Source organism: Petromyzon marinus, chromosome 52 (assembly GCF_048934315.1).
Source record: "Petromyzon marinus isolate PM22_M1 ecotype Great Lakes invasive population chromosome 52, UKy_Petmar_22M1.pri1.0, whole genome shotgun sequence".
NCBI classification, from domain to species: domain Eukaryota; kingdom Metazoa; phylum Chordata; class Hyperoartia; order Petromyzontiformes; family Petromyzontidae; genus Petromyzon; species Petromyzon marinus.
Genome location: NC_133718.1, coordinates 5,781,430 through 5,794,971, shown reverse-complemented (window position 1 = coordinate 5,794,971; position 13,542 = coordinate 5,781,430). Strand labels below are relative to the sequence as shown.

Here is a 13,542-nt window from a genome sequence, read left to right as displayed (position 1 = left end):
TCAGCTGGATGTAATTACACGCCATCTACCCTTAGTTCATTCATGAGAATAGTAAATGACAAAAATCAACGAATTGGCCTTATTAATGCCAGTTAGCGGCAGCTGCGTGGGCTTAGTTCGTCAAATATGTCCCCTTTATTCCCCCCCGATATTGAAGGGCCATTTGCTCTCGCGTCTCTCCAGACGAGCCATTGTGGGACGCTCTGTCCGCATCAAGCCCTGCATTTTTCTCTCCTGAACCTCCCCCCCCCCGAGCACCCCGGGATGAAGTGGAGCCGAGTCTCGCGGTGCCGTGAGCGTCGCCGAGCAAAACAAAACTCCAAATATACTGCAGACTTGAGGGCTGGGAGTGAACCCGCAACTGTATACCATGCGAGCCAGTTAACTTCTCGCCACAGCGGTGCCCTCTTCACGCGAGCTGCGAGTGCTTCTTCACGTTACTCGCTTTGGCGAAACGAGCGAGGCTGCTAGAACGTGAGAGGGGAGACAGTGGTGATGGTGGCGAGGGGAGTAAGGTTCGGAGTCGAGCGATCCGACGGGGAATTAGCGGAGAGCGAGTTGAGTTGTGTGACCTGCGGGGAGTGGCAGCGGTTGAACGCAGCCTGGTGGATGAGACGAAACAGCCGGTCTCCTCGACCCAGTCCCCAACTCGAGTGGAGGAATCGGTTGATGATGGGAACGGTAGCCACGATAGTAGCGATGGAACAGTGATAAGGAAGCGATTGACCGCCGCTTGATTGAATGGCTCAGTGCTGGATCATTAATGGACCCGAATGCTTTACGTTGAATTCTGTCCCAAGTACAGAGAAGGAGGAGTCTGTGCGCTGCTTAACATATATGACATCAATGCGATATGGTTGTGCCATTAGCTCAAACGGATCCCCGGGTCCCTCGCGAGTTGACGTGCTCTGGAGTGCTAACCCCCCCCCCACCCCGTTTCCCCCTTCCCTCTTTTCCCAGTGTACGTTCCGGACGAGTGGGAGGTCCTGCGGGACAAGATCGTGCTGCTGCGGGAGCTGGGCCAGGGCTCGTTTGGGATGGTCTACGAGGGGCTGGCGCGCGGCATCGTGCCCGACGAGGTGGAGACACGCGTCGCCGTCAAGACCGTCAATGACGGCGCCTCCATGCGGGAGTGCATCGAGTTCCTCAACGAGGCGTCCGTCATGAAGTCCTTCAGCTGCCACCACGTGGTGAGCGAGAGATTGAGTGAGAGAGCGAGTGAGAGAGCGAGAGAGAGAGAGTGCGAGAGAAAGTGTGAGAGAGAGTGTGAGAGAGAGAGTGTGAGAGAGAGAGCGAGCGAATGAATGAGAACCCAGTGTCATTAGACTTCCTTGTAAACGGTAAACGGGCAACGGTGGGGTCAACATTGGCGCGTGGATCGAGCCGTTGATGGCCCCCAGCGATGGTTCCCCAACGTCCCATGTTCGGGTGCCACGGTGGTGAGATGTTAACTACCTCGCTTGGTATCCAGGCGGTTGTGGGTTTGATCCCGACTATGACGCCTGCTGTATGGTTGGAGTTTGCACGTTCTATCTTCCCGTGGTCACGTCAATTTTTCTCCGGGTGCTCTGGTTTTTTGCTGCACCTTTAGAATCATGCGTTTTTAGTTTTTGGCTGTTATAAATTTCCACATGAGCCAGTTCGTTGAGCAATTAATGTGTCACCAGGTCACTTCTGAAAAAGAGCTATATGGCAGAGTGGCCCTTACCTTGGGCCTGCTTAGTATCGGTGCTAAATGAGATAACCGCCACTCACTTGGAGCGCGACGGCCTCGTGCGTGGTGGGCGCCCTCGCGCTTTCGCTCGGCGCCTGGCTCCGGGGGAACCGCGCGCGGTGGCGGCGAATGGAACGGCCACCAACGACGGACCGCGACGGGTGATGGCGCCGCCTCTCTCCCGTCGCTTCGCAGGTGCGGTTGCTCGGCGTGGTGTCGTTGGCGCAGCCCACTCTCGTTGTCATGGAGCTCATGACCAACGGTGACCTCAAGAGCTACCTCCGCTCGCTGCGACCGGACGCCGAGGTCAGTGCCGGCAGGGGTTGCCGTACGATTGATTCCGGTCGCGAAATCGGCCGTGGAAATGTTCGTCGATGAAGGGCTTGCTTTTTTTTTGCTTTACTTTCGAGCGAGTGAATGTCGTCGTGCGTGACGACGGACTACGAACTGCCGCCACCTGGATTTCCCAGGTGGCGAGATGTTAACTCCCTCGCCTGGTATACAGGAGGTCGTGGGTTCAATCCCAACCATTTATATATTTGAAATTTGCATGTTCTACCTGTGGTTGTGTGGATTTTTCTCTCCGTCCTCTGGTTTTTCTCCGCATTTTGTAATCGACGTGCGTTTAGAGTGTTTGGCCGCTACAAATTTCCACGTCGCAAGCCACTTAGTTGAACTATCGTTTGTGGCCCGGATCTTGTCTGGAAAAGAGCTGTATATCTCAGTGGGCCTTACCTGGTAAAATACAAAATGGTTTATCGTTCAGTTTTAGTTTTGTGCTATGAAGACGGGCCGTTGCCCGAAACGTCGCCGATTGATTGGGCAGCGATGAAAGGCCATTGCCCGATCAGTGACGTTTCAGGCAGTGAGGTACGGAGCAAGGACCTCACTGCCTGAAACGTCGCCTGTCCCCGCAATGTCTCCTCTCCAGGGCAAGGCAGCGGGTTCTCGACCAAAGCGTGTTGCGTTTTTGCGAGCGGGACAGCAGAGGGCGGCGCCGTACCTCGTCAGTTTCGTTGCTGCTTCCATTGCCGTCCAAAGCTCGTCAAATTTAAGCAGGCGCATTTGTCACGTCTCCTCCACGGCGGTGCTTTGGCCCATTTTATCACCAAAATATAATTTGGCGCGGCCGTGTTAGCCCCCTTTCCTGGCAGCGCGGTATGGATCAAGAGCGATGATCTGTCAAAAACGTCTCGCCGTTTGCGTTTCATTTCTGTTATTGGATTTCGCAAGGCAATTTTTGGTTTGACGTCGTTATATTTTAGCTACGAAGTGTAGGGTGCCGTGTGCCTCACAGCCCGTCGATGCCCTATTATTGGCTCGTCTGGGAAAAATAAAGGTGGACGAAATAAACAAGTTAAATTAAACATAAAAAAATCCACGTACTAAATGGGATGATCAATGTTGGATTACACAAATACATTTCTTGAAAGGTGGAAAGGCTTTTTGGCAATGAAGCATTTCACATCTGTCTGCTACCACAACGCCATCATCATCATCCTTTTTTTGTCATAAGATTCGTCAAAGAAGAACATAACTTTTCAACCTGGATGTCATTACTCAATTTCACCATCCCACGCCACGGGGGGGGGTATGGGGGGGGGCATGGGGGGGGTGGGGAGGTTCGTGTGAGTCAGCAACGCTGGCCACGATTCTGAGTTTGGTCTTGTTTACGTTGAATAGATTTTGGGTAATAATGGATTTTTTTTTATAATCATGAGTGTTGTGTCCGTAGAAAATTTTCATTTTTACGTCCTCGCGATATGTCTGACAAGCGCCTTTGGATGGTTTATTGATGTACTTTTAACTTGTTTCCAGTGTATCACTACTGGGTATCCTTTTGTTCGTTTTTATACGTGCAACTTTCCGTCTCGTCGAAACGAAATGAAACGAAAGCAAAGCAGCAAAAGTTGGCACGTGGGGGCTTCCCGGCACGTGGAACATCTCCAAACGTCGGACATCGCGAAACACTGTGCCCAACAATAAGCGGAGGGCGCGAACGCAAAACAACACCCACGGAGGGGCGCCTCGCTGAACCCGCTCGCGTGAATAGCGCCCCCTTCAAAACGTCGACTGCCAGCTTTTCTTACTTCGCGTGGCGGCGAACCCGCCTCTTGGTACCTTCGCAGAATAACCCAAAGCGCCCGGCGCCGACGCTGAAGGAGATGGTGCAGATGGCGGGAGAGATCGCCGATGGCATGGCCTACCTCAACGCCAAGAAGTTCGTGCACCGCGACCTCGCTGCTCGCAACTGTATGGTGGCCCACGACTTCACCGTCAAGATCGGAGGTTCGGCCTCCTCGCTCTCCACCTCACCGTGCGCGTTATGCGCAAGCACGCTCACTCGCTCGCTCACCCGCGCGCCCGGCAATGTGTACGTGCGTGTGCACATACACGTGCGTGCGGTAGTGCAGCGGTTAGCGCCGCCCGCTACGAACCCAGCGACCCGAGTTTCGATTCCCGCTCACACGGCCACCAACACCAGTGACGATTATCTGAACCGGTCCTGGGCCTCCCCTAGGTCGACTCGGCCTTTTCATTTGCCCCCACACGAGACGCGCACGCTCACTCGCGCTCCGGGCTACGTGCGTGCGCGTGCATGGATGCGGGGAGCGGTAGCGCAACGGTTAGCATGCGGCGGGTGGAGGGGCGGGGTGGGAGTGCCACCGTGTGCGTGTGTCTGCGAGAACACGGTGGATAACTTCCCCTCCTGCGTTGCAGACTTTGGGATGACGCGCGACATCTACGAGACGGATTACTATCGCAAGGGTGGCAAGGGTCTGCTGCCCGTGCGCTGGATGTCGCCCGAGTCGCTGCGCGACGGCGTGTTCACGACCTACTCCGATGTCTGGTGAGACAACAACAACAACAACAACATTACCCCCCCCCCACCCTCCGCCTCAAATCACTGCACCTGAAATGAGTTAAATGATGACGTCACCCTGCTGCTGCTCTGTTTAAGACCGGGAGCAAGCGAGGGCTTTACCATTCTGGCGAATTGCCCGATGATGCTGGATGTAATTACCGGCGAAAAGTCGTACTCAAACTGTAAATGTTGTGGATTCACTCTTCGGCACACCGGTGGGCTAAAGTAGTGAATTATTTGTCTTGTCAACGTGAGACTTTTTTGCTGATTGGCCGTGTCGGGTGGTGGAGGGTTACGACACATTTATAAATAACGCGATCTAACCCAAAAAACCTTTATTATGAACAACAACAATAACAACAACAGCGATCATCGTTTGCAATAAGGAGAGGAGAATTTCCGTCAGTTCTGTCGCTAAAGTAATGTTGCTCCCGGGTGCACCGGTGCGGTGTGGCAATGCTGTACGTGCATGCGTGTGTGCCGAGATGTTGTCTCCCTCACGAGGTACGCGGAAGGCCGTGGGTTCGATCCCGACCCTGACGCCTGCTGCATATTTGGATTTTGCGTGTCTCTCTCCCCGTGGTCCTGTGGATTTTTCTGTGGGTCCTCCGGTTTTACCTTCTACATTTAGAGTCGATGTGCGTTCAGAGTGTTTTGACTGCTCTACATTTTCACGTGATGAGCCACTTTCTTGAGCTATCATTTGCGGCCAGGTCGCTTCCGAAAAAGAGCTCCTATATAGCTCAGTGAACCTCACCTGGTAAGAAATAGTTTACTTTCGTTTGTGTTGCGTCTGCACGTGTGTGTCGTTTACGTTTTCATGTGTGTACACACATGTGCGGGTGTTGTGGGGAGCGGCGAGTATAGCGGTTGGCACGCTGCGCGACCTAGTGCAGTGCCGGCCTTCATAGGTGCTCGCTAAGAGCACTCGTCCCCAACAGTCTTTGCACTTGTATCCTTTTCGTTAGCACCTGCGGATGCAGACGTTTGCACACGTACGCGCGCACTTGCGTGCCAGTGAGCCCTTCCGCACTTGCGCACGGCCTCAACGCACCTAGCCTGCCACGGGCGCCACGGTCACGGGGCCGCCACTCATTGGCGAATCGCACTTACTGTACGCGTGCGTGCGTGCGTGCTCATGCGCCTCGGTGCCTTGCAGGTCGTTCGGGGTCGTGCTCTGGGAGATCGCCACGCTGGCCGAGCAGCCCTACCAGGGCATGTCCAACGAGCAGGTGCTCAAGTTTGTGATGGACGGCGGCCTGCTGGAGAGGCCCGACAATTGTCTCGACAAGCTGTGAGTCTTGCGCCCCTTTCGCTCTCCGCGCGGAGTTGTTGCGCGCGTCGCGAGCAGCAGGGGGCAGTGCGGCAAAGCGCGTTGCTGGCCTGTTGGCCCGCGCTCGCAATAGGCGCTTCGTTTGCAGCGTTAGCCCCGACACTCTACGCGGCTCTGCAGGGGATCACTGTGGTCGTGCGTGTGTCGAAACAAGCACTGGCCATTGATCACACGCGATTATTGAATGTGGAAGAAGGCAAATGGTCTTTACCCATTGTGTGTGCGTTTGCGTTATTGCTGTAGGTGGGGAGGCGAGCGGTGTGGTGGTTAGCGCGTGCTGCGCTACGAACCCGGCGACCAGAGTTCAAATCCCGATGGTGACCAGCACCCTGTGGCGATTGTCTGAACCGGTCCCTGGCCTCCCCAAGGTCCAACACAGCCTCAAATGAGTACCTGGTGCGGTGTTTAAAATCACCGCTAGGGAGACGAAGGCGGCTAGGCGTAGTGCTGGCCATCAACCCCCTCGTGTGCCGTGGTGGCTTTAACCGGTGCTCGCTAACAGCACTTTCCCCAAACGTTTGTTAAGGCTACACGGTGGGGGGGGGGGGGGGGGTATGTGTTGAAACACATTCGACCGCCGTCCGTGCCCCCCCCCCCCGCCCCGCCTCCTTTCGCACCGACCGCAGGTACGAGCTGATGCGGCTGTGCTGGCAGTACAACCCGCGCATGCGTCCCACCTTCCTGGAGATCATCGGCTCGATGAAGGACGACCTCCGGCCCTCCTTCCACGACCTCTCCTTCTACTACAGCGACGAGAATCGCGTGGGCTGCGGCCCGAGCGCGGAGCCCGACGAGTGGCCGTGCTCCGACGGCGACCCCGAGAGCGTGCCGCTCACGCCGGCCGTCTCCTTCCACTCGGTGCGCGAGTTTGCGCGCGACAACGGCGGCGGCGGCGACGGCGGGGCGCCGCCCAACAGGTGCAGGCCGGCGCAGGCCGAGCCGCCGAGGGGCGACCCCGGCCGGGCCTCCGCCACCGGCGGGGGGCCCTCGGCGTCGTCGCCCGGCGACGCTCGCGAGGAGCGGCCGCTGGTTTTCTGCGCCGCCGCCGACGACGCCGACGACGACGACGAAGGTGTAGAGAGAGACCGGCACCTGCCGCAGTCGTCGTGCTGAACGGTGGACACGTGCGAGGGCGTGAGGGGGCTACGGACGCCGCCGCCCGCGAATACAATACGAAAAAAAAACATTAAAGGACGTTGACGGGGCCGCCACGAACCGCCGCACCACCGCCACCACCAAGGCGAAGCAAAAATGAGACAGTTGAATATTAATAATAATAATAACGGAGGCACTTTAATCATGCAAAACTACGACACGCCGAAGCTGAATGTTGGTGGGCGTTGGCTGTGAAGGCAGTTTAAAAATAAAAAGGAACTCGCGCAATGCAAAACACTACAGGAGGGGGAGGTGGTGGTGCTGCGTGCCGCGCTCGGTTGTTGAGCCAGTGGGGAGGGCCTCGGCGGGAGCGTTGGGCAGCCTCAGACGGACTACAAATAAATTAACGACTGCGTGCAAGAATTACTTTTTTTTCTCCCCTTCCCGGTGAAGCCGTTTACAACACTATTACAGTGAAACTTTGCAAGCTAAAAAAAAAGGTTGCTTGGACAGAAAAATATTTCCATGATTACGACCCAACTTTTTGGTGGTGGGGTGGGGAGAGGGGTTGGGTGGGGTGGGGGGGGTGGGTGTCCGAGAATTGTACTAGGGGAGCTTGAGACCAATGTTTGAACGACGATGCTTGAGACGGTGAGAAATCCGCGTTTGGCTTTTGAGATTGCCTGGAAAATTGTACCGCGGATGGATGGAATCGTGTGGAAGAGGGAGACACAAAGGGAGAGGAAGTGGGGCTTGGGCGGAGCGGCGGAGCAACCCAAATCAAAGAGAAGTGGACCGCGTTCAGTGTGAGAGGGGCCGGGTTTTTAAGATGGCTGAGAGGTTTCTTTTTTGTTGTTGCTCCCCCCCCCACCTCACCTCACTCCGTCCTTCGTTTAAACCACAGAAGCTTCCAAACGCAGAAAAAACTAACTTGTCGAGGTAGGAGAGACACCCTCGGAAGCTGGACTGCCCTCAAAACAAAACGACATGAAGAGACACCTTTAGGATGGCCTAACCACGGGGAAACGTAAGCAATGAAGGAATTTCGCAAGTCGGTTCGCAGTTTTTTTTTGCCAAGGGGTCTTGGGGGGGTGGGTGGGGGGAGGGTTCAATCGTTATTTTTGTTGTTGTCGAGGAATACAAAACTGTTTTGGGCTGAAACCTGCACCGCCCGCTGCTGTCTTTGTGAGCGTGCGAGGGAGGGAGGGAGGGTGCCCTCGGTTAAAAACAAATTTTTGGCGCACTCCATGGCCTCTGTTGCTCCAAAGTCAGTTGTTTCTGGAAATGTGTGCGCGTGCGCATTATTGTGTGGCTAAAATAAAACCTAGGTGAATGTGCAGCTGTTGATATATTTTTGTCAGCTGACTAATAACAGTATATAGCTCTTTTGTTTTCAGAATTTTTTTTTTTTTACTTTTTTATGCAAACCAGTAAAAAGAAAATTGTACAGGATTTTTGTACCGACCTCCACCTCCCCCGACTCAAAATAATTTAAAAATATATATAAAAAATCCCATCATGGAGCAATATAACTCATCAGGTTTCGTAGATGGCAAGAGTTTAATGATATTTTTTGAAGTGTAGATTGGCAGGAGCGGGACCGACTCGACGCTTCTGCTCGCTGAAAAGGATAAAAAAAAATTACATTTTGGATGGAAATTTGCGTGAAAAGAAGAGAGAGAGATAGAAATTCACGTGGTGGAGTTGATCCAAGTTGAGACGGGTGTCAAGGTGACTTGTTACGTGGGTGTTGTATAATAATGTAATGTTTTGTTCAGCTGCTGCTGTTTTTAATCTCCCGGTTTCTTATGGCGTTGCAATGTTTTCTCACCAAAAAAATACCACACACAAACACTATTACCATGAGCATATCCGAGCGTTCGATGACGCGCAGGAGGACCCACGGGTTTGTTTTGTTCGCGAACAAATTTACACATCGGCTGACCGCACCGCAACGCAGCTCAAATCGGCGCCCGGGTTTCAAAATTGCACCGACGAGAACTTTAACGACTGTACGAGAACATTTTCTCAACTTTCTAACTTAGGGGGGAGCGGGGGGGGGTAGCCGATAAGGTTGATCCTCAATTCGATGCACACTAAGAGAGAGAATGCTTTGCTTGCCTGGGGGGGGGGGGGGGGGGGGGTGGGGGGCACAGTAGCCCCAGCCAAATCGATCTTTGCACGGCCCCTGTTTTCCCGTCAAAGTGGGGGGGGGGCTGCATTGTTACTTGTTTTGTAACTTGCGAAGAGCACGCCTTGCAACCACCTTAAATCACGCCCCCGTGCACGTAATCGATAACATCAATAGCGCGTTAGCGTCCCCAGCAAAACGTCCCGCGCAATTTTAAGAACTCATTGGCAAAACAGCAGGTGGCTTTTGCTTCGATAATACACGCGGAAGGCCCAGCGCTTTAAATTCCCATAACGGGATCCTACTCTCGAGTAATTATTGAAATACGGTTTGTTATCATCTCTCGCCCCCTCGTGGTAAATTGGGCCCAAAGTTAAGCCGTGCTCGCAAAGAGAAATGCGTTTATAAATTCTCGCGAGCCAGGAGCCCGAGTACCCAACATAATACTCGTAATATGTTGCGTCCGTAACTTGCTTAGAAAAGTAACATCGAATGTCTTTTGCGAGATCGCAACTCCTCCCGTTGGATTGAGCGCCGTTGCTAGGGGTGACATCATCAACGCCCACTTCAGCAGCCAATCGGCTGCCAGGAAAGCAACCCCATGCAACGTGGTCACTGTGACATCATCGCCGACGTGCGCTTCAGTGTGTCTGGCTGAAGAAAGTATGTTTCTGTCGATTATTTTCGTTACTACTGTCATTTGTCATTAATTACGTTATACTATTATCAGTTGGCTTTGACAATCGACTTACGAGTTATCCCCATCACACGTAATTCCTCTCCTAAATTAAGAGCAATTGAAAATTTTTCAAAATCCCTTAGCGAATCGGAGTTGGACCAATTCAGACCTCGGGCAATTTTTAATATTTGCGCAGATCGTTGGGTACTCGGCGCCCAGACCGTCCACGTGCTTCGTCTCCTAACGAGGCGTAATGTCATACTTCACCTCTCTGGTATGGGCCGCCACGTTTTCAAGGCACTACAATGCAGTGGGCCCCGTCCTCGCTCGCTCGCCGACTAGCGCTCCGCTCACGAGCGGCGTGTACTCCGCGCGCTCGCAATTTCGCGCGCCGTGCCCACGCGGCATATCCGGTCGTACACCGCCGTGTATGCACGTACACGCCGTGCGCGTTTACGTACACGGCGTGTACGTTGTTGTGACTACGCCGCACGTACACCGGCGCACTCGGGATCCACCTGCTCCCCTTGCTGTCGCTGCCAAGTCCAATCGTACCGGCGAACGAACGCACGCACGCGTGCTTTCGCGCAGGGGCCCACATGCGCGTGTGCGATGGTGGCAATTCATGTCGCTATCAATTCGCCGATACACGTTTTGGGGCGGCGGCGGCGGCGGCGGCAGGGAGGTGACCCAAAATGTGACGGGTGCGTTGTAGGGGGGGGTGGGTGGGGAGAAAATAGGTTGCCATCAAACAAAGCAAGCAAAGCATCTGCGCAGTGGTTCCCTTTCACAATTGTTGTTTTGTGCGGCGTACAAGTCGAAGGCTCTCGAGGGCCGTCCTGAATCCCAAATATACTCTCACTTACACAAACACACACGCACGCACAATACTCTCGTTCCTGATTTGATGTTCTTTTACAAAACCAGCGGGTCATTGTTAAATTGCATAAATTATTACCTTGCTTGCTAAACCGCTTCGCTAGTTATATTCGCTTTAAAGGTTATTGCGTCTATATATTTTTTTCCCTTCCTCTATGATATATTTCCTCTCTGGTAATATTGTGAAGGTATAATTATTATATCTTATTTATTTGGTAATAATTGTAGATCACTGTAAAAGGCTGTCGACGTAGTCTGGAATCTTTTTTACACTTGGATAGAAAACATTTTCACAGGAGGGGAGTTTTTTTTATCGTTTACACAAAGCACGCATAAAAGTGGTGCGTTCCATGGTCTCTTCAGAAGAAAAAAGAAAGAATCTACCTCAAAAAACCATTGGTTACTTTTTTTTGTTATTAGTTTTTTTTTTCATTCTTATCGTCGTTATTCGTATCTTTAATGAACGTCCTCGTCGTCGTCGTCGTCACAATTATTGTTATCATCGCGCAGACGTGTGGTTTTTTTGTGTAGGATTTAATTTTATTTTCCATAGCGGTGGCTTGTCCACGTGGTTTACCTCATACACGGGAGGGGGCCGGCCGAGACTTCCCGTTGTCGTCCTGCGCGCGCGATGGGGGATTCATCGGGGCTCGGCAAGGTAGTGGGGGAGGGGGGTGGCAGCCCAGGCCATCTCTCCATGCAAGTGCGTTCGCCCCTCCCGCTGGCGAAATAATTTCTCCGTGCGGCAGATTCGGCCACACTCGATGCAACGCTGCTGAGCTCGGTGACGACAACAACAATAATAATAATAAGTAGAGTAATAGGGCCCACGAAGCGTGTCGGCAAATACAGTTATATAACATTGACCTCTTGACTCTCCTGCAATGTAATGCAGATGTGGGCGAGGTTGTTGGCGAGGTGGGTGGGTGGGGGGGTGGTAAAAGCAGGAAATTTGCAGTGTACAGAAGGCGTGCGAAAAAAATACCCCCATCAGCGTTTAGGGAAATTTTGTCCCGTTTTTAGGTTCCCCCACCCCCCCCCCCCCGATCGCTCTTTGACAAGTCTGTTCTTTGTCACCCGTAGGTCGCGTGTGTGTGTACACACGTGTGCGTGCGTGTACGCATATGCATTTACACTCCTGTGCCTACACGTGCAATGTGCGCAGTTTCACAATACCGCGTGATCGTTTTGAGAGTGGCCATCGAATACAAGCTCCTGCTGCTTGAACCCACGGCAATGCCGTTTTGGAAGGTGAACCGTCGTGGATTAAATCATTGGTGTGCAGACCCTGGCTACATTTCCGTCGGTCATTTCGCTTGAATCATTCGGCTGTCTTAATGCAAAACGAATTCCCGTCAAAGTGTGTGGGGGGGGGCGGGGTGTGGCTGCCTTGTTACTTGTTTTGTAACTTGCGAATCGTTATAGGTGGGATATATTTAGCAGCCAACCCAAGATGTTTTGTGGCGACAACGCCACGGATATCCACTGCTATCCAGCCGGGGAAGACGCCAGTTTTGTTTTCACACAGTTCCAACGTGTCTGTGTGTGTGTGTGCACCAGGTGGGGGTGGGGTAGGGAGGATGGTCTGGTCTGTGTGTATCTCGTTCGCGTTACGTTCATTTTGTGTCTCGGCAGCAATATTTTTCGCGACGCTTATGCAGAGTGGCACCGTGTAATGAACGCAAGGCCGTTGCAGATGTGCGCGGATCAGACGGGGCGGCTCGGAGCTATTTGCAATTATCGTAAAGGACGTGCAAGTGAAGTTGTTTTTAAACGAACCATTTGCCGTCCGATCGTCTCAAAAGAATCGTTTTCCTGCTGGTCATTCGCGTTGGCAAATATCGGCTACATCCTGAGACGCAGCACCTCCGGGGCGAGTCGACAGCAGGGCAAAAGTTACCTCTCGAATAGCGACAGCCGAAGTGTGACCCTGTGATCGTTGGCGCAAATTGGTAACGAGTCGTGTGAAGTCCGCGTCGACGAGAACTCGCGCGCCGGTCGTTACAAGGGGAATGGCGCTGGCTTTCGTGGCATCGCGACGCCTCTGGAAATGAACGAGATTTCCTTAACTTTTAGGGCTCGTTACGTTCGGAGAGGAGGGGGAGGGCGGATGGGGTTAGGAAAATGAAAACGGATCAAATAGCTCAAGCATGCTTCCGGCTTAAGAGCACGGAATTGTCGACCGGTCTCAATTGATGCAAATATTTAGCACGCGAGGCCCCACCACCATTTGGGTTTTCATCTCATCCCGCTTATTTTGGTTCACCCCCTTTCGCCCGCCCGCCCGCCCGCACCCGCCTTTCAATTATGTACACGTTTCCCTTCAGTAATGGACCAGCGCCTGTGGTGCAGAGAATCTGGTAACAGCTCCTGGGTATTAGTCGCAAAAAAAAAAAACGGTGACAAGGGAAACTCACTTAAAGCGTCGTGCTGAGCCATGACGAATGTTTTGTTGTTGCTGTTTTTTTTTTTTTGTCAAAACACTGCAGTGCTTATATATTCCACCCGAGGTAGTCTCTTTTGTTGTACATTCACACCTCTGCGCACCGAAAGGCAGTAAACACATTCCCAAATGAGCCAAGAAGCAACCCCCACCCCCCCCCCCCCCAATTTGTAACCGAAGGGCAGCGCGGACCACAACTTGTTGTGAATTTGGGATGTTCTCAGACCTCTTTGTATCTTCACCGGAGGCTCCCTTCTGAAAAGTGCTGCACGCTCGCGGCTTTACCCACGTGACGAGATTGTGGGGGGGGGGGGGGAGGGATTTTCTAAAAATAATGCAATTCCCGGATACGTTCAAATCGTCTTGGCCACGAACGCACACGTCCACCGTCGCTGCAGCAAA

At 53.0% G+C, this 13,542-nt stretch overlaps 1 protein-coding gene across 2 annotated transcripts in view; it reads left to right on the top strand.

The window, feature by feature from the left end:
* The window catches only part of LOC116953599 (insulin-like growth factor 1 receptor), a 115,348-nt gene extending 107,765 nt beyond the window's left edge, over positions 1-7,583 (top strand). For both annotated transcript variants that reach the window (XM_032973938.2, XM_032973937.2), the window contains 6 exons: positions 961-1,190; positions 1,910-2,020; positions 3,844-4,003; positions 4,436-4,565; positions 5,740-5,874; positions 6,540-7,583. In XM_032973938.2, the coding sequence (XP_032829829.2) occupies positions 961-1,190; positions 1,910-2,020; positions 3,844-4,003; positions 4,436-4,565; positions 5,740-5,874; positions 6,540-7,026 (1,253 nt within the window). In that variant the 3' untranslated portion in view covers positions 7,027-7,583. The remainder of the gene's footprint in view (positions 1-960; positions 1,191-1,909; positions 2,021-3,843; positions 4,004-4,435; positions 4,566-5,739; positions 5,875-6,539) is intronic.
* Positions 7,584-13,542: the final 5,959 nt, after the last annotated feature.